This window comes from Sinocyclocheilus anshuiensis, unplaced genomic scaffold (assembly GCF_001515605.1).
Source record: "Sinocyclocheilus anshuiensis isolate Anshui unplaced genomic scaffold, SAMN03320099.WGS_v1.1 scaffold1709, whole genome shotgun sequence".
In the NCBI taxonomy this organism is placed as follows: domain Eukaryota; kingdom Metazoa; phylum Chordata; class Actinopteri; order Cypriniformes; family Cyprinidae; genus Sinocyclocheilus; species Sinocyclocheilus anshuiensis.
Genome location: NW_015541051.1, coordinates 453,912 through 480,028, shown reverse-complemented (window position 1 = coordinate 480,028; position 26,117 = coordinate 453,912). Strand labels below are relative to the sequence as shown.

Here is a 26,117-nt window from a genome sequence, read left to right as displayed (position 1 = left end):
CGTGAGAGTTCGTAACCAGCTGCTCTTTTCACGATTTTCCGTGAAGCACTTGAGAGCGTTTGATCCAACACGAGAAAAGCAAGTCAGTTTTGAATGTGAGGAGATGTAAAGTGCAGATAAAAATGACAGAGCAACCTACCTGAAACAGCAGAGATAAGAAATAAACAGCACTGATAGAAACTACGATTCTGTGTGATTTTAAATGATAAGAAGCAATAATGCAATAAAGATTGTTTCAGATAATGTTGCCTTCAAAATACTTTCAACTTTCTTAAAGCTTTTTGTGTAGTGCATAGACAACGTTCGTTCAAAACCTCTAAACACATAGTGAACATTTTGATTTTGACTTTGTTTTGAAATACAATCGAAGCAATAAAGGACTTGAGATAGGCTGCACCTGCACCTGCTGTTATCTCGTTCTACACCGACCAGGGAGCAAAGAAGCAGAGCTAAGGAGTGAAGGACACAGAGATAAGAGCAACACGACCCTGACACACATCTGTCACCTCTCACACTCGCTTGCGCTCTCCAGCAATAACAAGCTCTTATTTTGGACGAAGTGTGTAAACACTGAAATATTAAAAAGTTTACAAGACAATGCTACCAGGTAAACGATTTATATAGGGATCCTAAAACACAAAAGCATAGGCCTACAAGATGTGCCATATTTTCATAGTAAACTGTGTATTTGTTCATTTTTTTCTGACGTTAAAGTTAAGGTTCTTAAATCGTTGTAGTAATTCACGTTATACACTTGAGGGCGTTATAGCCTACACATAAGTGCTAGTTCTTAAGTGAAAAACTATTTATGATCACACACTTCCGTGAATACTGCTGTATGTTTTGGAATATTTCAAGATACGCGTGGACATACATTTTCGTTATTATAGTGGACTCAAATCTAACCGTAATCATATAAATGTGCTGTGTTAGGTGTTAACCTGGTTCTAAAATGTAAACAAATTACAGAAAAACAGACACTGAACATTATCTTTGTAGCTGATAGCGAGACAATATTAAACTAAATATTAGTTTATATGATTTTTTTTTAACAGAAATACCCCACATATTGTTCAATAATTAATATTAGTGGACACTAACACATTCTAAGAGGTAACATACATAGATATAATGTGGCAAATATTAAGTTGGGTGTGAACTTGCTTTGCTATGAGAAGATTTAGTTTTCAAACCTCTTTACCTCATAAACTGTTAACTCACACACACACACACACACACACACACACACATTCAACATCTTACACCAACTGTCTGCTTTTGGCTGAACGGGCTGACTAAAACAAGCCCCATTTTTAAACTCTAGTATTTCTAATCCTAACCATTTCATAACCCTCCTTTGCTACCCAGTGTGCTAAACATTTAAGGTGTGGCAAGTAAAGTATGATGTTAAAACACTAATCAGTCTTAAAGTGCATATTAAAGCTCTTTTTAATGACACTCTTCTCACAGAGAGGGTCTAGTTTAACCATGACAACCTGACGCAAGGGGAAAAGCTACAGAAAGGTGTTAGAGTTCTTAGCCCTATGCTAATGACCCTCGGGTTCTGTCTACATTTCACAGAGGACTTGGATCTCGAACAACATCAGTTGGCTCATCGCAAGGTTTTCACAATGTTTTTTTACTCTGCATTTCTGTGCGAGTTTTATGAACCATATTCTCATGCCTTTGTCATGTGTTCTACACACACATCAGGCACACAGAGGATGGTCCAGATATCATTTAGGATTACATTCATCATTGAAGTGTTAAAGGCCTCATGTTAGTGTGGTCCTGCTGTCTGTCTTCAACAAGTAGGCAACATCTAATAGTGGAGAATATTCATAGCAAAACCTGCTATAGCGGCTATAAAGGCCTTTGAAAGACACTTATTTTGTCAGGTACTGTCACTGATAAATAATCTCACTTTAATCTTTACAGACTCAGGAACGAATAATGATTATTATCATTACCAAATTTATCCTGGAAAAATTCTTTATACATAAGCTAAGCTATTTTTGTTAATGGATATTTTTGTCAATATTTATGAAGAATAAACATGCCATTAAAATGTATTGAATTTATTAGAAAACCTTGGAATTTTTGCTTTATGACGTATTATTTTATTTAAATTGATATTATTTTTTTTTGTTATTCATGTATCTGCTCAGAAGTGTAATGTTTTGAATAGGTTTCATTTTAATTGTAGTCAGATTTGTAGTAATCTTGTTGTCTGTTTTTGTCATTTTTATTGTTTTTTTTTAAATAGGTCTCTATATAATTTTTATTCATTTTATTTCAGTTTTAGTTATTTTACTACAAGATAATGAAAATGAGAAATGTTGCCTAGCTGAAATAAAAAAAGTTTAAGTTTTTAATATTTTATTTTATTTAAGTAAACGTTTATTTTATTTCAAGTAATGGATGTTTTTTTTTTAAGTTAAATATAATAACCCTGCTGTTTAGTCTAATTTGTATCTTGATGCATTGTTTGTTGTAGGCTACATTTCCAATTTTCGGAAAAAAAAAAAGTTCTTGTTTGTCTCATAACAACAACTCAGGAGGTATGTTGAACTTTAACATGTCTTGCTCTATTTTGAATTAAACCGGACAATGTTGCACTTTTAAATCAAATGAACAATAGAGCATGTGTTAATTCAATGACTATCAAGTGAAGATAATTGTCACATTTTGAACGCTGCCTACAAAAATAGTAAGATATATGCTTTGATACACAACACCAAATCGTCAATATTTCATCCCCAAAATAGCTGCTTCGGAAAAGTGACACCCCAACCTTCTGTTCTCCCAAACATCTGGTAAACTCAAATGAGTAACATTCCTGAGGCTCATACGCACTGGCTCCTCCTCTTTGAAAGATGAGCGATTAGAGTTTATGAAAATTGGGAATGTCTGATTGGTCACGACACCCGTCAATCAAGAGCTTACGGACGCGAGGGGCGGGCTTAGCGGATCTAAGAGGTTGTGCCAGTGTCAGTGGCGTTCCTCTTTCTTGACTAACCAAACAACACACAATGAGATGAGGCGAACAACATTCACAACCACCAGTACTCCGGCGTTTCTTTTCCACCATGCTGACACAGAACGCGCACATTTGGTGTTGTTTTGATGCTTGATATTATTTGGTGACCCGCAATCCCTCCGCTCTCCTGCGTATCTGTGAACAAATGTGCATTTTTTGCACGCGTTAGATACAGATTGTTTGACGCGCGCTGGATAAGTGAGAGAAGTTAGGAACCGGGGGTGCTTTTTAACTTGTTGCGCGGTGATGCAAGTGTTCTCTTGCGCAAGAGAATGATTCATGAGCCAGTTATTATACATATCATTTGTTCTTCGAGCTGTGTGACTGGTAAAAGTTGCTTTAGGATGGGCTCAAGGAACGAGATCCATTCTCAATTTGCCGTACAGCCTGCGCAATTAAGTTAAATTGGACTACCGGAGCTACCCACACCCACAGACCCATATCAAGAGTTGGATGTGGATGTTCTTGGGTCCAAATACAGAGTGAAATAATACTGATTTCCCAACCAACTAATCCTGATACTGGAGATGTCGGAGTCTTACGAGGACGGGGTGTGCGGGGATGGAGCTCCGGACTTCATCCCACCGAGAGCGATTCGATCAGGCCGGCGGAGTGGACTCAGCGTGCCGCTGGTGGAGCGCGATGAGGCGGCTCTCCTAGAGTCGGTGAAAGCGGCGCCGAGGAGGAGCAGCATCATTAAGGTAATAGCAGAAACACACCTGTGAGTTGTTAAGAGTTTGGTAATGTAAATCGTACTCGATCTGGTCTTTTCAAACGAAAGTATAACAGTAATTCAGATCGTGGAATAGAGTGCGATAGACCCCTCACCAAGTGAACAACAGCCTGTGTCCTTGCAGTTCCTACAGGTTATGACACATTCAGTTCTCTCGGATATGCCTGATGGTTTGTGACGTGATCAAGGTCACAGTTGTGGTACTTTATGGATCCTTGTAAGGTTTTACTTGCAACCTTTTTAGTTACCAGCCTAGATTACAGGATGCATCAGGGTGTAGCAGCCCTTCCACTGGTTTTGCTTCAGGACCCAGATCAGATGTGGCCACCCAACATGCTACTATAAGTGTCTATAGTAAAATTAACAAATTTTCTTAAAAGAAAACATTGAAACATTGTAATATTATCTTTAGAGATTGAGGGTAGCTGTCCATATTGACATCTGTCCAGATTCTGGTAAACACAGAGCAAAAGTTCCATTTAACATACTGGATTTGATAGCCTATCAACATTTTCACGTCTCTTTTTAGAAGTACTGTGAATAATATGATTATTCACATTTTATTATTTGCTTTTTGCATTGTTTTCAGACATGTGTCCCATTTAGGGTTTAGAACTTCCGCAGCCTGGTTTGGAACCCTTGATGTAACCATCACTTCAGGATTCTGTTATTCACATTCCTTATGAATTGAAATTATTTTCAGTACATCATATACTTAAGTACAACTCTGAGCCCACTGGTCAGCATTACAGATCTTTTTACAGATTACAGATCGTTTGATTCACACATCCTCACCTGTGAAATCACCTGACAGTAGATCTTTAATCACAAGAGAAAAGCTTTTGCGCCTTGGAATTGTGATCTTGCAATAAGTTGATGTTCTTTCTTACAGACCTTCATAATTATTAATGCTGTTTTCTTGTCTGTCATCCACATAGGGTCAAAAAACGTAGGGGTTTTTCAGTTCAGGAATGATTTTGTATGTCACTAAACTAGTCATTAAGTAACATAACCATAGACTTTTGGACTGCTTTTCTAGGATGGAAGCATTTTAGTCCACTTTAACAGAAAGTTCAGTGAAATGAAAAGAGCCAGAGGTCGTTTTCCACAGAATGGTTGTTACAGTATGTAAACAGCAAGGCCATTGTGACCTAAAGGTTGACCTGAAATAATTTCATTTTGCAAGAATAAAGCGTAGACAATGACTTCAAAGAGATGAATGAAATACCCATATTTACCAAGAAAGAACTTTCTCAGCACTTATAAGGATTACTGAAGAAAAGGACATGTTAAGAGGTCAGATTAATAGCCAGACGTATTCGAAACACACAAATGCCCTTAGGGTCTTGGGCTTACTAATGCTTTAGATAATCATTGATCTAGTGTTACGGAGTAATGCAGCAATGACTCTACATCAGTGGTCTGCAGTGAAGGTCAGCCAATTAGCTTCAGCTTTATTAGGTAGAAGGATTAAGGAGCAAGCCAGCGACTACGAGGGGCGTCTAGCTATTAGACACCACACATGTAGAGTTTCTGTAAAGCACAGCACTTGCTAGTGGCTGTTGTTGCAATGATATAAAATGTTAATTGTGCTCATTGTGTTTGCATGGTCGTAATTAAAACCTTTGAGTCTTTTGTGATGTTCTCTTAGTTACAGTTCAAATTCTTCTTGTTTAGACATTAGATTTTGCATTTACGACAGTGAAGCTCGAGTGGAGAAGCTGGAGCTGCTACTCCTCACAAGACTGTAATGCGTATTTGGGTGCTGCCCATTACCAAGTTCAGTACTTTCAGTGCTCGAATAGGCTGTCTTAGTTCAGTGAGCAGGAAGTGGCATAGGGTAATTGACAGATGGCAAAGAAGCTGATGATGTCAGTGACAGGCACTGTTGATAGAGCGGAGAGAGGAGGCAGCGTTCATGTGACTCATCCCAGCCCGGGTTCTTGGATCTGTTTGTTTGAGATCCAGAATGTGAGTAATGTTTCCTGTCCTCAGCCAAAGTGTGCAGCCCTCCAGTACAATGTTCAGAGCCATCATTGTATTTAGATGGATGCAGAACTTGTAGCTTATACCTATTTAATACAGACTTAAGAACTTGTTGCTTGTTATCTACAGAACTCCCTCTGTGTAGTAGTGCATGCACAAAAGCACCACACATCAGCGTAATAAGCAAATGGAGTTGAACCTACAGCATCCCTGATGGCTGTTCTTGGTGAGGGAATGACCTAAAGTTTCCCAGATTAATTTGCTATACATGCGTTCTTGAACTGCTAACATGGTTAAGCATTTGCAATTGTTGACAGTCTGGATAATAGCCACTTAATGACTTGCTTGTTTGGAAGGTACTTCCAAGGTGCTCTCATGGTTGAATAAAATAAATTGTAGGCCTACGTACATTTCATTGTATGTGGACAGTGGAAGGGGTGTTAATTAGGAATATGAGTAATGTGTCAAAATTTTACTCCGTATAGGTCAGAATATCCAGTCAAAAACATACAAGCGGATACAAAATGTTTAATTTATTTGCACTTAATTATTTAAAACGAATATATTTTTGTTAGCTCTAGAAATCAAAGATTTTCCAGAACTTCTAGAATGTAGATTTAGTTTTTGATGTAAGTTTAATGCGCAATTATATATTGTAAAGGAATTTTTATATTTTGAAAAGTAACCTGTTATTAATTGGATTAGATTATTTCAGTAAAATGGAAAAAAAAATTAAGTCATGCAGACCTGTGAATTGTTATTTGTACTTTGAAGATCTAAATTACATTATGAAAGAAATTGAAGAGTACAGATATTCAGATTCTGTAATAAAAAAATTAACAGAAATATATTTTAGATATAGTAAAGAAGTACAGTTACTCAAGTAGTTTATATGTACGCTGTGTTTTGGTATGATTTTCATGAGGAAATAGGAAACCACTCAAATTTAGAGAGCATTGACAGTGAGCTTTAGGTTGAGCAGAAAAACAAACTTGGGGAAGCCCGTACACAGAGCCCTGGGGAACACCTTGCTTGTTTTTCAGCCTCCTGAGCACTTTCCATTTAATCAGTGCTGCCTGACTACAGCTTATTATTATAGTATATCCATTACAATGTTCCACACAATCTCTACCTCACATTTCGCCATATTTGCTGTAATTCAAGATACCCATCCTTTTCTTTCTACTTTGCCATTCTCTGCCAGTCTCTGTCCCACTTTTTACTTACTTTCCCACTCAGGTCTCTTTAGCTGTCCCTCTCCCCTCAGTGTTCTCATGCAAACAAAAACAATATCTAATTTTGCTCATTAAAGATTAGTTCATTCAAAAATGAAAACTGTCATCACTTCCCCTCATGTTGTTCCAAATCTTTATGACTTTCTTCTAAAACACAAAAGGAGAGGTTTTGAAGAATGTACTAGTCATTCTTTCAATGTAATCAAAATGAATGAGGAGATGATTGAAGCTTTAAAATTTCAGGGTGAGTAAGACTTTTTTGGATATTGCTGAATGTTATTTTTATCAAAGCAAAACTAAACCAAAATCCAAATTCTATTATGATATTAAACACTTGTTCTGAAGAAATCCCCAGTCCCTTTTCTAGGATCCATTTTTCTTTTTGTTTACCAGTTTGGTAATATGACATGCTTTTTGATATTTTTGATCACAGTAAACTTTGTTCTGCAGCATTGCACTCTGTTCTGGAGAGTGATTGTTTAGAATGCGTCACTGGCTGCTGGTCAAGGGCAATAACAATGTAGCTGCTATGACACTGTGTGACTGACTTTGTGGTTAAGTGGGCCTGTGAACGAGTGTTTGTCGGTGTGCTGAAGGCAGACTGGGACCTCTGTCCTCTAGTGTCACTCAGCTACTGGTGCCACAATCCTCTGATTGCCGTTATCCTTCCTATCTGACACAAGCGCTCATCAAAGCCTCTGGGGCCTCATTTGTGATCGGAGGCCTAGTGTGTGTGTGTGTGTGTGTGTGTATGAAGTTGGTTTATGATCCAAATCTGCTTGGAAAATTAGATGGGTACAGTGACCACTAAAGTTGTTTTATGACTGTCTGTGTGTCAGTGGGGAAGTATACACATTCTTTTATCAGAGGATGCAAATTTTGACATTTTCATAGCCCTTTTCCTGTGCATATTTCATAGAATTTGGCTCCGTTTCCTAGCAGTACCTCAGGTGACTGCATCATGAAGACGTTTGCCTCATTAACATTGTTTTTTCTTAACATTTTCTTGCTTTTCAGTGCCAGGTGAAAACTGGACAGCAATTTTGCCTTGACTCTGTGTGAATCAAAGCTTGTGAGGAAAGGGCAAACTAATGCCAAACTTTCGTTTTAGACAAATTGCCAAAAGCTGACTGAAAGACTTTTTATAAGGTTCAAACATCATTTCCTAAACTTTTAATCTAGCTGCCCCTTGGTTGTTGTGTCAGCCTTCAAATAGCATTTTACGGTTATCATCACCCGTTGGTGTGGCGACAGCTGGAATGCAAAGAAGTCTGGAGAGATACAGAAAGTGTGAGTGAGAGAATTTCTGAGGTAAAGGAGTGTGATAGCTGAAGGAACTGTCTGCGTTTAGCTTCCTGTTTAGTAACACCCAACCCACAGCTGATGTTGTTCTTGTCTGGTGCACGCTTTTACTTGTGATCATCTACATCAGAAGTACATCTGATATTGGCACTGTAGTGTATGTGCCCATTACGGTGACAACGGTATTAAAAAAAAAAGGGACTTTAGGGGATGGAGGAAAGGCAGAGGTACTACAGATAGGCCTGTCGCAATAATCAATATATCGACTTATCGCATTTGGAAGTGTTTTGGCCTTCTTGCATTATTATGCTGTTACATTATGATTATATATTCAGTGGCATAAAACGGTATTTAAAATTACAATAATATGGCTTATCGCAATTATTTCTGGGGCAATATATCGCACAACAAAAAGTTGTTATCGTGACAGGCCTAACTACAGATGTCAGAGTGTGACTCTGAAAAAGCAGTGACAAGGGAAAGCCATGCGTGCTTAGGCGTAGACAGGAAGTACAGTACAAAAGATCATATGATAGCATGAAAATATAAGCAAGTTGAATGAGAGGGAGCAGTGTTGGTAAATTTCATCACTAGAGCACTTTTTATTTCAGGGTGGAGCTCAGCATGTGGCCGCTCAACTGAGAGGTGCCAAATTAGAACTGCTCCCTTGGTAGACCACAGCCCAGAGGGAAGTGATCTCTGGTTGTGGAGGGGATAGTGTTAGATGTTTGGGGCTAACACACCGAGACATGCTTACAAACACGCCGTCTTCGGTGATGCATGGTAAATAAATGAGGGATGATATGACTCGAAAAGGATAAGTATCTGCTCAGGTTCTTGTTGTGTATGCTCCTCTTGGGTGAAGTTCTCACCCCGTCAGGGTGAAATTTACTCCGTTATTCCAGTCTGCAGTTTGTCATAGAGGTTTCCCAGCCCTCCCCGGGCCTGGCACACAAGGCACAGGCAAGAATCTCAGAAGACTGAGACCCTAGAGACAAATGTTCTCAGAATATTGAATGACATGCTCATCAAATGTTCAGTGTTTGTGGTCTTTGAAGCATGAAAGTGATTTGACAAACTAGAATTCAGCAAAAATTACTGTTGATTTTTCTGTAATGATAACCACTGTTCTTATTAAGGCTACAGTTTAAAGGTGTAAAGTATAAAGGTGTAGGCCTATATTTGTGTTTATTTGATTAAAATGCAGTAAAAACAGTAATATTGTGAAATATCATTACAATTTAAAATAACTTTTTTTCTATTTTAATATAGTGTTGTATATGTAGTTTATTCCTATGATGACAAAGCTGAATTTTCAGCAGCCATTACTCCAGTCTTCAATGTCACATGTTCCTTCAGAAATCATTCCAATATGCTGATTTGGTGTTTTTTTTTTTATTGTTATTCATTATTGCTGCTTATTCACTTTTTGTTTTCAGAAATCCTTGAAGAATAGAAAATTCGAAAGAACAGCATTTATTTGAAATGGAAATCTTCTGTCACTTTTGATTAATATAATGTGTCATTATTTAATAAAAGTATTAATTTATATTATATTATTTATATTATATTATCTCCTGCATGTATATTGCATGCAAAATTGGATACAATAATATCACAATTCTATAATTCACAATTCTGCTATTTCAGGTTAACATTTGTAATTTTTACATGTGAAACTGTGTTTATTTTCTGAACATTTGTGCCGTGCAATGTCATGCTCCATTGACTTCTATTATAAATGCTAGTTTACAGTAAAATCAATTTTTGCTCGTTTTTTTTGCCTTTTATTTTTGACTTAATTACCGAAATACATATGTTGTATTTTAACAAGACAATGTATGAAGTTGATGCTGTTGCTTCATTTACCAATTTAAACCGATTGCGGTGTCTAAAGCAGGCATTGTACAGTCTTTCAGCCAGTTAAGCTAGGAGTGCGAGTCCAAGAAAATAAAGGGCAGGCCAGCAAGAATGCGATCTTGGATTCTGAATTGCGATGATTTCACTCCAGCTCGCCATGGAAATCACTGGTGCGCAGTTGGGCTACCATGGCAACCGATGGGCCTGACACAATCCACCTCAGTGTTCATTGACATGTAGAAAGCGGTTTTGTAGTCTGGGGTGTGGTCACAACTCTGTCAGCTGAGGTCTACCCAACATGCACTCATGTTCTTGTTCCACTCTTTTAAGCACGGCCTGGCGTGTGTCTCTCGCGAATGTCTGTGGGAATGTGATATTTCACTTGGGAAGAATTACAAGAAACACTTAAGGGTTCCGCCGAGTTTCACCCATCTGCACTCCATCAAAAGAGCTGTCCTGTGAATAAGAACAGACAGAGAGATTCTCCAAGCACATGCATTAATTTCCTACTATAAATTCTTATTTTCATTCCTGCTTCCGCAGATAAAAACAGCTTTTGGTCCTTTGACAGTTGTGCGTTTAGGTAGTGCCAAAGAGGCATGCTTTGAGAGAGGTGATTCCTAAACGCAGTTTCTATATCAGAATTACATTTCTAATTGCTTCTCTGGGTAGCAGTGAGAGGGGAAATGAGAGGAAACAAAAGTGGACAACTAGAGGCAGACATTAGAGCATTTGAAAAATAATATTTCAGGTTAAATACAATTGAAATCTTATCGACAGGATCTTTGGCATGCTGTGGATTTGTAAAAATATGCAAACATTGTGTGTACATTAATGTACTGCACGAGGCAAAGAAAAAAATTCCTGATCACCCCGTTTGACCTTGACAGTGATATGATATCAATATTTCACTACATGATTACCATGAAGAAAAGAATTCATGATGTTATTGCGTTGTATGGAAATTTAGAAAATATGAAACTATCAGTCAAATATTATAACACCCCGTTTTTTTTGGTCAAAAAAGTGTTTTAAGATAAGTTTGCATCACATAACATTTCAGTGTGAACAGAAATTCACAAAAACTCAAATAAAAATGTATGGGCTGAGATAGATTTTCTGGATTTGTGCATGAATCAAAATGCACATTATTGTGATGGATTTTTTCCCCCACAAATCAGTGTGTTTTCCTTGTTTTATCTACCTACACAAGTTTATGCAATTTTTTTGCTTTATCTTAAATATTCTGAATGAATCTGTGACAATGTTGTTTTGAGCATAACCCTTCCCTTGAGGGCCTTTGGATGTCGACCATTGAATTCAACTTGACTTTTAGCTTTTCAGGCTCAAATCCAGACTACATCACTACCTTAGTTTAATGTTGGGTTAAGGCCACTAATTTTGGGTTAAGCTATGTTTCACACGCAATTTAGTTATAACTGCTTTTAATCTTGTAGTATGAAGCCCGTCTCAATGTTGCCAAAGAGCATTGTCAGATTTTAATTAATTTTTATATGAAGCTAAAAAATGCTTAAATAACCAGCATTATTTAACTGAAAATGTTAATCTAAGTGTTTAACAAAAGCATGAGCTACGCATTTCACTTTTGAACCCACCTGGCCTGTTTGCCCATTTTCCATTACAAGTGCATTACTGTAAACCTATTTTCTGTTTATGTAAACACATGAAGGGTGAGTTGAAATTATTTTCTGTGGTAATCAACAGCAGGCCTCAGAATAGTTGCGTTTTATCCTGGAATATGCCTTTTAAGGTGAGCAGATGGAGGGAACAGGTTGTTGTTAAATGAGTTAAATGTGAAATTTTTGTTTCGGTTTGAGAATTTAAAACTAGCCATTGTCTTGAACTGACAATATCAATAAATGACATTAAAACAGATGGAAAATTTGGGTAGACAAAAGTACAACCACTTATGCTTGAATTCTGAAAGTGTGTTGTAATCACACTCATTACAAGTATTTTTTCATGTCTTTCCAGACTCCTTCAGTTCGAAACTTCAAACCGAACCCTGTTACAAATCAGTTCTTGTATCCAAAACAAAACTTTGTTGACTATTATATCTGATTACCCATAATGCCACGATCCACATGCATGTCTGATTTTGGCATAAATCTTTTAATTGGCAATTTTTGGTCTTCAGGCAGTTGTTCTCCCCGTATTTTTCCATTATTTGTTCTTTTGTTGTTTTGGCTGAAATTCATTCGTTCACTTTCACATTTCTCCATCTCTATCACTGATGCTTGGCAGTCACAGAGTAGGCACTTCTTGTGCTGCACCAGGAATTACAGTGCCAGTGACCCTGTGATTTTTGACTCTCAAAAGAGGCAGGTTGGGCAGTTTCCATAGTAATAAATGGGAAATATCGGCTTTTCAGCTTGATCCGTCTCTCCCTTTAAGTCTTTTCGTCTCTGTTGCCTTATCTCTATCTTTGCACACTCCCTGCTGTCCAAGAACACTCCTATGAGAACCGCAGTTTGACACGTTACAAATCGCTGCTGCCAAGAACACAGGCTTATCTCTTTTCATCTCTCTCTTTTGGCCTCCATTTCTCCATCTCTCACTCTGATTTTCTGTCTGTCTTTTATCTGATCCCTATAGTTTTTTTTTTCTTCAGGGGGACGTAGACAAACGGACAAACGGGATGAGACCAAAACAGACATGGCAGAGAGGATCAGGCCTGCAGACAGGCAGAGATTTATCAGATGAACTAGAGAGAGTGATGGAGAAAGACAGATGATGGAGGCAGACAGTTTTGCCAGTAAGGACCTCATTAAAGAAAGCGACCATACAAAATCAAATTTTTAAACCTTTTATGAATAACTACAGACTATTGGATATAGATAAGTTTATTTTATTTAGATATCCATCTACCTCTCTCTCTGTCTGGCACATTGACGACTGCATTCTGAGTGATTGATGATATTATTTTGTTTTTCGTGGTTTTCAAAGAATATGATATGTGTGTTATAAATTAAACTGATAGGGAAAAAAATCTCTGCTCCACAAAAATGAAACGTATCATATGTTTACGTATCAAAATGAAAACTTATAAAAAAATGAAACAAGAGTCATATGTTTGTATATTTTATATCCATAAATGTTTGCTTACGATATATAGCAATAACATTTACTTTGGGGGCCTTTGGATCTTGATAATTTAATTGAACTTGACAAAATCTGGCTTTTCAGGCTCAAATCCAGACTACATCCATAACCTTGGTTTAATGTTGGGTAAAAGCCACTAATTCTGGGTTAAATTGTTTCTCACTTGTAATTTTGTTATAACAGCTTTTAACCTTGGAGTATGAAGCCCATCTCAATGTTGCCAAAGGTATACAGCATTGTCAGATATTGATTTATTTTTTTATATTAAGCTAAATAAATGCCCTATATTCCCACCTAGAAAAACGTACCATAGATCAGCAATCTGAGTGGCTGTTAATTATAAAATTAATAATAATAATAATAATCATAACAATTATAATATAGTAGTTGACTTGAAATATTTTTGGAAAATGACATTACTTATGTGGTGTGACACGGTATGCTCCATTTAAAAATCTTTTAAATTGCATTTTGCAAAATTTCTATATTTATCATGCATGCAGCTTTTATGACCTCACATTAATTGAGTGACTACTTAGGATGTTTGTCATTTCAAAACCATTTTTCTCAGCAGGACCATTTAACATTAGTGAAGGAAAAACGTCATTCAAAATGGTGACCGATTTGCCGAAATCAGAATTATCAATTTAATTTCTGACCCTGAGACAGAGTGTGAATTATTTACTCAGGGTAATTATGAACAATGTGAAAGTATGAAAGACCATGAATTGGGTGCATTGTCACAGGATCAGTACATAAACCTACAGCTGCTGCTTCAACTTTTTTGTACAGTATATAAATGACTGTAACAGACTCTGAGCTGCAGGCCAAAACACACACACACACACACACACACACACATAACACACACACACACACACACACACACACACACACACACACACACACACACACACACACACACACACACACACACATATATATATATATATACATACACAAACAGCACCATACACATGCCTATATTCCACAAACATGCAGTGAAACAAAACAACTCTGGGCCTGCATTCAGATACAAACAGGGACTAATTAAACTAATTAGTGTTTTAGTAGTGTAAAGAGATCTCTGAAGAGAAGTCAATTTGGTGCTGTGGTTTTGCTGCTGTGGCTTTTTTCCTTTGCCCTCAGGCTTCATAGCTTTGTTGGAGTGAGCAAACTATTGTGCTCATGGGGATAAAGGTTCACTTCCGGCCTGCTTTCATACCACTTCCTTTCTCTGTAATATGCAAAATATATAATATGATATAAATTTAGAATACCACCCCCCCATCAGATTTCTTTGTTTTGTGAAATCCATCATTGTCCTGCTTTGATCTGTACAGATGTGGTAACATACACCATACATATGAAGCTGTGGTATACTGTACATATTTCCTGTAGCTCGACTTTTGAGCATGAAGCTATAGCGACGGCAAGGTAGTTTCTCAGGAACCATTCAAACTGATAAAATGTATACTGTACCTTGAATACACTGTAACTTGCTTTGGAAAAATTGTCTACCAGATGATTAAGTATAAATGCATACATTAACATAAAATAAATATTTATTTCAAAATGGCCTTTTAGTGTAGATTCTGGCTGCTGTCTGCAAATTACCTCCATCAGAGGAATTTAAATGCTTGCTTTTTTTTTCCTCAAGTGAAATCAGGATTTCCATGAATCATGTATTTCCACTAAACAAAACATTTTACATTGAATAATTCAGCAGATGCTTCTAACCAAAGTGATTTACAGATTAGGAATGCACAAGTGATTCTAACGCAAAAATGTACAAAGTTAAAAAATACATTTGGCCAGAAGAGAAAAGGAAAACCCCTTTAACGTAGTGTAGCATTGTAGATTAATCCTGAGCTAATGACAGAATTCTAATCTCATTATTCATAATCCAACCGAAGCACTACAACAAAGAGAGATTAACACCAGCATTAGAGCAAAATGCAGAACAGAGTGGAGTTATAGTTTGAAAATTGCTGTTTTATACAGTTATATACACATTTCACAAGAAAATAAAGTGTAAGTTTATTTAATAATGCTGCCTTTTGTAGAACTGTTTATTGCTGATTGGTGAATGTCACACACTTATTGATCTGAACTAAACCAACATTGAACTGACTTGAGATAAATAATTACATTATTGTCTTCTTAGAGCTACTTTACAGCAGAATCCATAGCTGAGTTTCCATGATTGATTCTGCTATTACCTGTTTATTTTGAAGATGCTTTGACAGTCTGTATTGTATAAAGCACTATAGAAATAAAGGTGACTTGATGGAATTTGTTTCTCGTAATCTTAAATATTTGCTACAGCATGTTTATTTTACATTTATTTATATTTATAAACATGCATCATTTGCATCCCAATTTTTCCATAACAATCTTGAAAGAAATCTTGAAAGCAAGCAAGAAAGATGTTTGTAACCATCATCATCATGCTTTCTTTCCAATTTTTCAGTCATGTCACAGTAGATGGAAAATGTTGTGCTGGAAGTGGCTTTGAGTCAAAGCCAATTAGCTGATCTGTAAATAAACACAGCATGCTTCACCTTTCACCTGCCCTCCACTGATCTCAAATCAGATTAATGTTAAAGCCTTCCATTGATGACTTCCTAACGCATCCACTGCAGTAATCTTTCGGCCTAGTTCAGATGCCAAGTTGTGCAAATGAGAAGGCCTCCCAGAGAAAAAAAATAACAGCCAAAATAAAACTTACACTTATGTTTTATGAACATTTTCAAAGTGTGGCTTGCCTGTGCAAAACTGTAGCCCTGATATATGGTGTTTTGAGTGTTGCCATGCAGTTAATAAGGTATTCTGAGTGGTCTCTTACTGGCCCTAGTCTTAAGAGCTACTCACCATATCTCTATGTTATTCAGGTCTTTCGATATAACTCTGAATTACTTCTTCAATGTAAGTATGTATTTGCATAGGACCCCCTACCCACACATTTCAGTGTTTCTATAGTTACCCAGTATGTCAGTCAAAATCCCGTACACTGTCGCTGAAAGAGTATCCTCTCTGTATCTATGGTTACCCCAGCTGTCAATCACTCTCTCACTATGAGTCTCCACACAGGGGTAGAATTGCCGGAAGAGCTCAGGGTAAAAAGTAGGGCAGGTGGTGATATTGGCTCTTCCTGATGGATCTGGTGTGGAGTTTCAGGTTCAGACAGGAGCCTTCTGGAAAGCGTAATCAACCATATGTTGCTCCTGTTATAATTATAAAGTACCTGCGGCCGAGTCTATTATTTGTCTCTGTGTGCTTGGTATAATTAAAACGGCATTAATTTGTTCTAACAAATGTTCTCATAATATTCATTTACAGAAATTCAACATTGACAATCTTGTGGTAGCAAAGATCAAGAATATTGCAAACTGGTACATTTGCACAAGACAATAGCGTTTGTAATTTTATGTATCTGTAGTTATTTTACTGTAGCTTTTAATTTAATTTAATGTTAAATGGATGAGTTGTACTAGATGGTAAAAGTGAAGCAGCCAAGAAGTATTTAGGATACTAGGGCACTTTGGGCCCGTTTACACCTGGTCACTTCATGCGTTTTTTTCTGATCGGATAGCTATCTGATCGTGAAAAGACCAGGTGTAAATGCCCTCCAAAACGCATTCGAGACGGATATAAATCCGATCGCTCAAACCACTTCAGGAGGTGGTCTGGGCCGCATTCCAGACGAAACTGGACAAGTGTAAATGCATCTGGTTGTTGAAATCACATGCAAATTTTACTCCACCCAAAACGTTAAAATAATAAACGTGTGAGAGCGTGTTATAGGCTATATGACATTATAGTCAGATATGACTGCGCTAATGCAACACGCATCACCGCGGACGAGTAGCTGAGCATCTCCTCAGCAAGCCAACGCGCAAACTGCCGCGAATGAAACAAAGTAAGACGCAGACGGTCAATAAACAATCATCTTCATTAAAAGTAGTAAGACAAACTTATCTTTCCAGTGCTGATGCCGCGCGCTCTCCTATTGCGGTCTTTGATCTTGAAATGATCTGATAATTAATGAAATGCAGCGCTTATCTTTTGATTTCATTGACGTGAACTCCGTTAAATTTAAATGTAGCGCGGGAATTGAAAATCAGATTTAAATCTGTTTTGCGACAACACATTTATGTGGCCAAGTGTAAATGGAAACGTTTTAACAAATCAGATAGATATCCGATCAGCGAAAACGCATGAAATAACCAGGTGTAAACAGGCCCATAGGAACTCCTTCAGTAAATGTTTAGCATTTTTGGGTTACTAATTAATTGTCATATTTATATTTGTGTTTTGATGACGTTATAGTTATTCTAAAGTGTTACAAATTGTAATAATAATAAATGATTAGGCGGTAAATAAATACACATTTTACATGATTTTGTTTATTATTTTTTTTTTAAGTAATTATTTTATTCATTAATTGTGACACTGAAGACTTGTGTAATGGCTGCTGAAAATTCTGTTTTGCCATCACAGAAATAAATTATATAATAGGAAATTGTTATTTTAAATTGTAGTAATATTACTAAATATTACTGTTTTACTGTATTTTCTAATCTAATAAATGTAGCCTTGGTTGAGTTCTTTCAAAAACATCCTACCAACTTTTGAATGGTGTATATAAAATAAAAACAAATTTTATAGAAATTATTTACTTGGATATCCCTTTTAATTTATCACTAGTGTATTTCTTTTTTTTGTATATGCTATTTTGTGCTTGTGTTTTATACAATTTCTCCCTGAATTATATTATATAGATCCTGAATATTGACATATATTGTATAAAATTACATTTTCATCCCTTCTGCCATAGTTAGATGACTTTATCACTGGCTCACGCTCTCTTTCTCTCTGTCTTCCATGATGTCGGCATATCGTAAACATTTCAGTCATGCTTAGTCACAGTGCAGGCTGATTTATTGCATATTTCTGTGTGTGCGCCTGCTCTCTAATCGTCCCGCTCCATCTTAGTCTCTGCCTGTCACTATCTTATTTAATGTGTCTGCATACTCCCTGTCTCTCTCCTTCCCCCTGTCCGTCCGTCTTACTGCCTGGCTGTTGCGTTTACCGCTCTTGATTCATCATCTTTGTGCCTGTGTCCACGTGTCCCCTCCTTCTTCCAGATCTCCTTCAAAATCCGCCCCTCGCTTCCATTGAAAACATTTTGTCACACTTAACTTGTGTCTTCGATCCTCGAGTGAGTGTGTGTGTTCTCCTGTCATCCATCTCTCTTTCACTTGTCACCGCGTCCCATCTGCCATTCCCACTCCTCTATTTCTCTGTGTCCTCTTTGATGTGTCCTTCCTCCTTCTCTTCCTGCTTGCTTCGTTTCATTGAGCTGTCTCCCACCTGTCCATCTGTCTCCCTCTTTCACTCTCGCTCTCATTTTCTCTCGCTTTCTCTCTCTTTCTCACCCACTCCCACCATTCCTTCCTTCCCTCCTTGGCCTCATTTCTTTTCACAGTTTCATCACTCAGTCATTAATCCTGCTGGCCCCTCCATTAGCGAAGTCTGAGAAATTCTCCTCACAAGCCTTTTCAATCTTATCTTATAGTTACACAATAGAATAAAACAAAGGTGAAGTGTGCCATTTTTGTGGCATTAAAAATAATATTTCTGTCATCATTTACTCACCCTCATTTCATTTCAGACCTATGACTTTCTTTTTTTCTGTGAAGCACAAAAGGACAAATTATGAAGACTAGGCTCTTTTGTCTAGACTCCTGCCCATACAGTTACAATGAATGTTGACTGACGCTTTCAAGATTATTAAAGGTCTCCATAAAAGTACAATAAATGCACCAGAAATGTAGTATAAACAACTTCTCTATATTGTAAATATTGAACAAAAAATTTATTTAATTTACTTATTTATCTCAGTTAAATATGTTTAATTGGTTAGACAACTTTTGTATTTACATATTTTGTGTGTTGTGTATATATACATATTTAACATCAGACATTAATAAAATACATTACAAAATAAAAAAGATTAAATACACACAGAGAGAGAGAGAGATGTAGATAGATAATATAGAACTTGTACACGATAAATTTAACACCATATGCATTTATTTACTTACTTGCTGTTAAATATAATTAGTTGTTTGTTTAGACTACTATTTCATTTGTTTATATAAATACATACAGTATGTAAACAAATGTAATAGTAATCTAAACAAACAACTAATTATATTTAACAGCAAGTAAATAAATGCATATGTTGCTAAATGTATAGTGTACAAGTTGTTATAGATAATATAGAACAACTTGTACACACTGTAAAAAAAATCGGTGACATTTACGGTAAAATAATTTATTAGCAGCTGTGGTTGCCAGAACTTCACCGTAAAAAATATGGTAGCAACATTTTAGGTTTTACAGACTTAACTTAAATTCACAGTCAAATACCGTATTTTATTAACTGATGTAATGTTAATAAACCAACATATTGAAGTACTAATATCTGTTTTGAACCATTGTAATGCATTGATAACCACCAAAAACTGGTGGTGGTGAGAAAGTCACATGATGAACCAAAGCTCATCACAAACAGCTCTTCTAGGAGCTGAGGGCGGCAGTACTTATATATAGAAGGTGCACATGTCATTCACACAAACACTAAACCCCATCATGGTGACACACATGATACTGAAAAAAATGCAATAAACATTAATTTAACAACATTAGATGTAAGATTAAACCCTAATGTACACAACTGATGTAAAAACTATTTAGTTATTTCAACAACAACAACAACAACAAAAAAACATCAAATATGAAGTGTCATGCAGGGAATTCTGGGAGTGTCAATTTACGGTTTTCACTGTAAATTATACAATGACTTTTTATTTTTTAAACCAACATATTGAAGTGTTAATATCTGTTTTGAACCATTGTAATGCATTGATAACCACCAAAAACTGGTGGTGGTGAGAAAGTCACATGATGAACCAAAGCTCATCACAAACAGCTCTTCTAGGAGCTGAGGGCGGCAGTACTTATATATAGAAGGTGCACATGTCATTCACACAAACACTAAACCCCATCATGGTGACACACATGATACTGAAAAAAATGCAATAAACATTAATTTAACAACATTAGATGTAAGATTAAACCCTAATGTACACAACTGATGTAAAAACTATTTAGTTATTTCAACAACAACAACAACAACAAAAAAACATCAACAGTCTTTTACTGTTAAAATCACAATCATTTTTTACAGTGCACCGTAAATCTAGCACCTTATTTATTTATTTACTTGATGTTAAATATAATTAGTTGTTTGTTTAATTACTATTTCAGTTGTTTATATACTGTATATATATATATTAAAAAAAAAAAAAATGTTTATACTCTACTAACTCTAAATAACTTCTGAACTATATTATAATTGTATTTAACACAAAATATATTACATTTATTTATTTATTTTTTCTGTTAATTATAGTTAGGGTTGCTTAGACTACTTTTATATTTACCTTAAATGATTTTAGCAAATGGCTGCAATATAACAAAGAGTGAAAAATTTAAGGGGGTCTGAATACTTTCCGTACCCACTGTATACATTTCATATCTATATACAGACAGAAAGACAGACAGACAGACAGATAGACACAGTTGCCATCAGAATTGTTAAAAATTGTGAAAGTCAAAAATCTCAAGTGCCTCATTAAAAGTTACTTTCTGAGCCAGTTTTCAATCCACAGTATGATATTAGAGTCATATATCTCCTTTAACAATATTAATCATAATGCTAAATGATAACCTCTATATATCTGGTCAGTGGTCACATTTGGTGTTGATGAAGAGGTACTTGAGTCTTAAAGGGATAGTTCACCCAAAAATTAAAATTCTGTCATCATTTACTCATGACGTTCCAAACCTGTATGAGTTGCTTTCTTATGTTGAACACAAAAGAAGATATTTTGAAGATTGCTGGTAATCAAACAGTTGGTGGTTACAATTGACGTCCATAGTATGTTTTTTTCCTACTATGGAAGTCAATGGCAACCACCAACTGTTTGATTACCAGCAATCTTCAAAATATCTTCTTTTATGTTCAACATAAGAAAGCAACTCATACAGGTTTGGAACGGCATGAGGGTGAGTAAATGATGACAGAATTTTCATTTTTGGGTGAACTATCCCTTTAAGGATGTGACTTTAGTGGAACGCAAGACAAAAATATTTGTAATTATTCAGAGGAATGAAAAATGAATAAAATCTCTCTCTCTGCTCCTATCTTTTGTCCCAGCTTTGCCCTTGCCCCTCTCTCCAGTCCTCATGCTCTGACTGTGTCTAGACTTCTTATTAATGTCAATTGGACTGTGCAGCCCACTGTACTAAAATGAGCCTGGAGCATCGGCCAAGAGTAGGTCGTTTTTTGTTTTGTTCTTGGAGGTTCTGTATAAGTACATTGCTTTTGTATAGAACATTGTGTACACATGCATACTAAGATTAAGTGTACATTCATGTAAATTCAGGTTAGCTTGTCTTGAATGCAGTCAGCTGAAACCATGACTTTACATGCAGATGCTCATTTGTTTATTTCTATTTGAAAGCATTGTATGAATGCAAAATCAGCATTAGAGTAACACATTACATGTAGATTGAACTGTGCCCCATCAGCACTTAAATTGTACTGTAGTTTGCCATCTGAACCCCTATGATCCTCTGTTTTTCCACTCACGTATGCTTTCAAAAAGAAGTTCAGTGTCCTACTTAAATTGCGGCCCTTGTTTACATCTCTGAGAAGATTGTTTTATATGCAGCAGCTTTGGTTCACTTATTGCAGGGTCAGCCTTCCTGGAGCTTTGACCTTCAGTTGAGTGCCTTTCCCATACGCACAATGGTGAGAGAGGATATCTGTAATTCCTAAGTTCATAGATCATCCTACTTATAATATTCAGATTTCAGTTTTTCAGCATGTTACATGATCCATGAAATGAGGGGCAGTGTTGATTTCAAAACTTGCCCAGGAATCACTCCAGAACGTTTCTTATCACGGCCAAAAAGACCCTGTCATTTTCCCTTTCTATTTCCCTCTAGATCATCATCTTTTCTATTTCAGATATCATTCTTTTTTTTCTCAATAAGGGTCCTATCATGTCAGCATGTCCTAAAGCAATCATCCCTTTTCTTCCATTTTTCTGTCCTCCTTGTTCTCTTCCATCCTTTCTCAATAATCTGCTGTTTTCAGCCATGGAAGTGTCTCATTGGCTCTCTTCCGAACCCTAGGGAGCTGCCTACCTAGACAGGATTTTAAGTATCAAGCTCTTCCAAACACTATAGGCAGCAAAATGATGCTCCCCATTTCTGCCAAAAATGATAGCAGCATCTCATGTATTTTTCAAAGATAAGGCAATCCCAGAATGCATTCTGATGAGCTTAGGGAAATTTCATCCAAGGTGGTGAGAAGACCAAATAAAATAGTTTTTACAGTCTAATTACAAGTGAACTTGCATGCATTTTTATCAAGTTGATAGCTTTACAAAATGCTAATATCAGACTGGCAAAAGGCCTGAATGTTTTGCAAATACTACTAAAATGTTTGGGGTTGGTAAGATTTTTAAAAATGTTTTTGTAAGATGTATTTTATGCTCACTGAAGCTGCATTTATCTGATCAAAGATACAGTAAAACATTAAAGGGGTCATATGATGCTGCTAAAAAGAACATTATTTTGTGTAATGAAATGTGTTTATGCGGTTTAAAGTTCAAAAAACACATTATTTTCCACATACTGTACATTATTGTTTCTCCTCTATGCCCCGCCTTTCTGAAACGCGTCGATTTTTACAAAGCTCATCGGTCTGAAAAAGCGAGGTGTGCTCTGATTGGCCAGCTATCCAGTGCGTTGTGATTGGCCGAGTTCCTCAAGCGTGTGACGGAAATGTTACTTCCCTTACCATATTGTGATGCCTGCGGCAACCACGTGACGACCCCGGGCTGGACTCCGCTTCGTCCACGGTGAAAGCCGATCCGGCGATCGACAGCGCAAAGTTGTAGTATTTCCTCAGCTACCAGCACGGATCAGCTCCAGGCATGACGAAGCGGATATCGTCCTCTTTTGGAAGGCCAAACAAAGTAGTTTCGCTTTCACAACGAAGCACACAGCGCCTTCACGACATGGCGGCAGTGGAAACAATACTACAGCGAGAAGAAAAAAAAAGTTACGCCTTCTTTCTTTGCGTGAACATTTGAGCGGCGTTATGCAAATCTTCCCACATAGTGACGTAGGTATGTGGGGGCGTGTTAGAATGAGCCGTTTTAGGTAGGCGTGGTTGACTCTTTTATGAAGAATATCTCTTTGGATTTGAGACTTTAGTCTTTGCAACTTTACAGATCTTCTTTATGCACCAAGAGCTTGTAACACTCCAAAGAGAAAGGATAAATTGAAATCGCATCATATGACCCCTTTAATAATGTAAAATATTATTATAATTTAAAACAGCTCTTTTCTATTTCATTTTTTTTAGATAGGTAATTTATTCTTCTGATGGCAAAGCTTAATTTTCAGCAGCCAATGCTCCCATCATATAAATATTTCCAGCATGCTGAGTTTCTCAAAAAACTTTTCTTCTTCTTATCAATATTGAAAACTGTTGTGCTGCTTTAAATGTTAGTAAAAATCGGTTTACATTTTTTTTTGATAAAGAGAAAGTTCAAAAGAACAGCGTTTATTTAAAATGGAAATCTTTTGCCACATTATAAATGTCTTTACCATCATTTATTTAACATAATTTATTTAGTTTGTCCTTGATAAATAAAAGTATTAAACTGTTCCTTCTTTATTTTTAAGGGGCTGTTCACATGGGTGTTCTTGCATTTACTTTTTATTTTATTAATTGTTTCAAACATGCACTAGATTGATAGCTTTGATTTCTTTGGTTTCAGCCTCTCATTGTTCCATTAGGTTACATTCCCTTTTTAAATGCAAGAACGTCCCCAGTTTAAATGGTAGCTGCATATTTGGACTGTAAATATGCCTCTCTTGGGATTTGGAACAGAGCTTTCATTTTCAATCGTCCTGTTGAGCTTGTTTCCTGAGATGATCTAGCACTTTCTCGCCAATTTCGCACCCTGACTGAGAACCTTATTTTCTCTTTATGTCAGACAGTGAGCTGACCTTCACACTTGAGCAGCGGGTCATGGCTGGCTGCTTACGGACTTATAGAGAAAGAGGCACTATATGGGACTATTTTTAAGAGGAGCTCGTTGTTCCACCGTCTTCTGCCATCATACAAAAATGGTCACTGACAGCAGGTGTATGCAATAATTCGAATGCGATATTTGGCTGGATGTAAGTATTACATCAGTTGCGTATTGATTTTTATAGCACATGCCATCCTTGTAGGCCACCGCAGGTCATCTGTTCACCGGGAGGGTCTTTGTTATAAGTTGATAAGCATTTGAAATGGAATAAATTTGCACTTTGTGTTTCATTTAGGCCGACCGGAGCATCTGTGCACCCATTGCCATGGTAACCATTACCCAGCAGCACTGATGAAAGCATGTCTCCTGCAGACGCCTCTGTAGGTCCTCATTACCTCACCATGTGTGTCTGCCACCGACAGAGAGAGTGTGAGTGAGCATGTCTATGTGCATAAGAGAGAGAACGAGGTGAAAAGAGAGAGAGAAAAAAAGATTAGGAATATTTATTGCGTTTAGAAGAGCAGAAGGGGGAAAGAGGGATTTGATTATGGAGCATTATGCCTCCTTAACCTGAGTGCAGGCATTTTTTTTCCCTTTTCTGTCTTGCTTATTATTTCTCTTTAAACTATGCGTACATTGTGTACCGATGTAATTACTCGGCTGTCAATCATTTGATCTTATTTAGCTAAGCTGATAGTGTCCTCGTGATCTGTATCAAATTGTTCTTGCCAGGGAAGTATGTTGGAACTTGAGCAAAAATGGACAGGAACAGGAAGGAGGAGGATGCAAGGCATTCCTTTCCTCTCTCCCAGTTTGTCTTTAATCATTTCTCTCAACTGACCTCTTTAATTGTCTCGGACGTCACACTGACAGACCACCTATGGAAAGCTCATGTAGCATCTGTTGCATATTGCACTAGAAGGTAGCAAAAGCTTTTTCGTAATGGAAAGCTCCAATCTGATTGAATGACTAAATGCAGTTTGTGGCATTCAGGGTTCAGGGGTTTTCATCAGTGTGCAAAGTCATGTTTACAAGTTCCCGGTTATTGGTTAGGGTTTGTGGCATTGAATCTGACGGTTTAACAATTTTTTTTGAGACAAATAAGCAAGTAAACCAGTTTGTTTGTTTTTTTTGTTATTTTTTCCTAAAAGTTTGTCTTTATTCTCAGAGTTGGATCTGATTAAATCTATCTGACTGACCACTGTCTTTTATTTTATTTTATTTTATTTTATTTTATTTTTTAATTAACGTATTTTTCCCAGTACCCAAACCCTTACACCTTGTCCTAACCAGGGTGTTATTGTTAACTAAAAATAAAACGATTAAAAATAGTTTCCATTAATTTAAATAAGATTGAAATAAAATCGAAATAGTAGATGGAAAAACTTACATTTAACAAACTTAAATGAGAAATGTTGGGTTACAAGTAACGTACTCGGTTACTAACGTAACCTCGGTTCCCTGAGATATGGGAACGAGTACTGCGTCTTGCTTAAGACGCATATGGGAAAAAGCCTTTTTTATCCTGAACTGAAGCCTATTTCATTCACGCAGTGAAACTGCACGGCCATTGGTTCGTGCAGGGCTTTAAAAACGAACCAATGGCACGGCAGCGGAGCTGCACGAGCCTATGGCGACGAAGCCCGCCA

General features: G+C 36.8%; 1 protein-coding gene across 2 annotated transcripts in view; it reads left to right on the top strand.

Annotated features, from left to right (window-relative positions):
• The first annotated feature begins 2,976 nt into the window (after nucleotides 1-2,976).
• LOC107690606 (inactive phospholipase C-like protein 1) overlaps nucleotides 2,977-26,117 on the top strand; it is a 69,821-nt gene continuing 46,680 nt past the window's right edge. For both annotated transcript variants that reach the window (XM_016488980.1, XM_016488979.1), the window contains exon 1: nucleotides 2,977-3,741. In XM_016488980.1, the coding sequence (XP_016344466.1) occupies nucleotides 3,568-3,741 (174 nt within the window). In that variant the 5' untranslated portion in view covers nucleotides 2,977-3,567. The remainder of the gene's footprint in view (nucleotides 3,742-26,117) is intronic.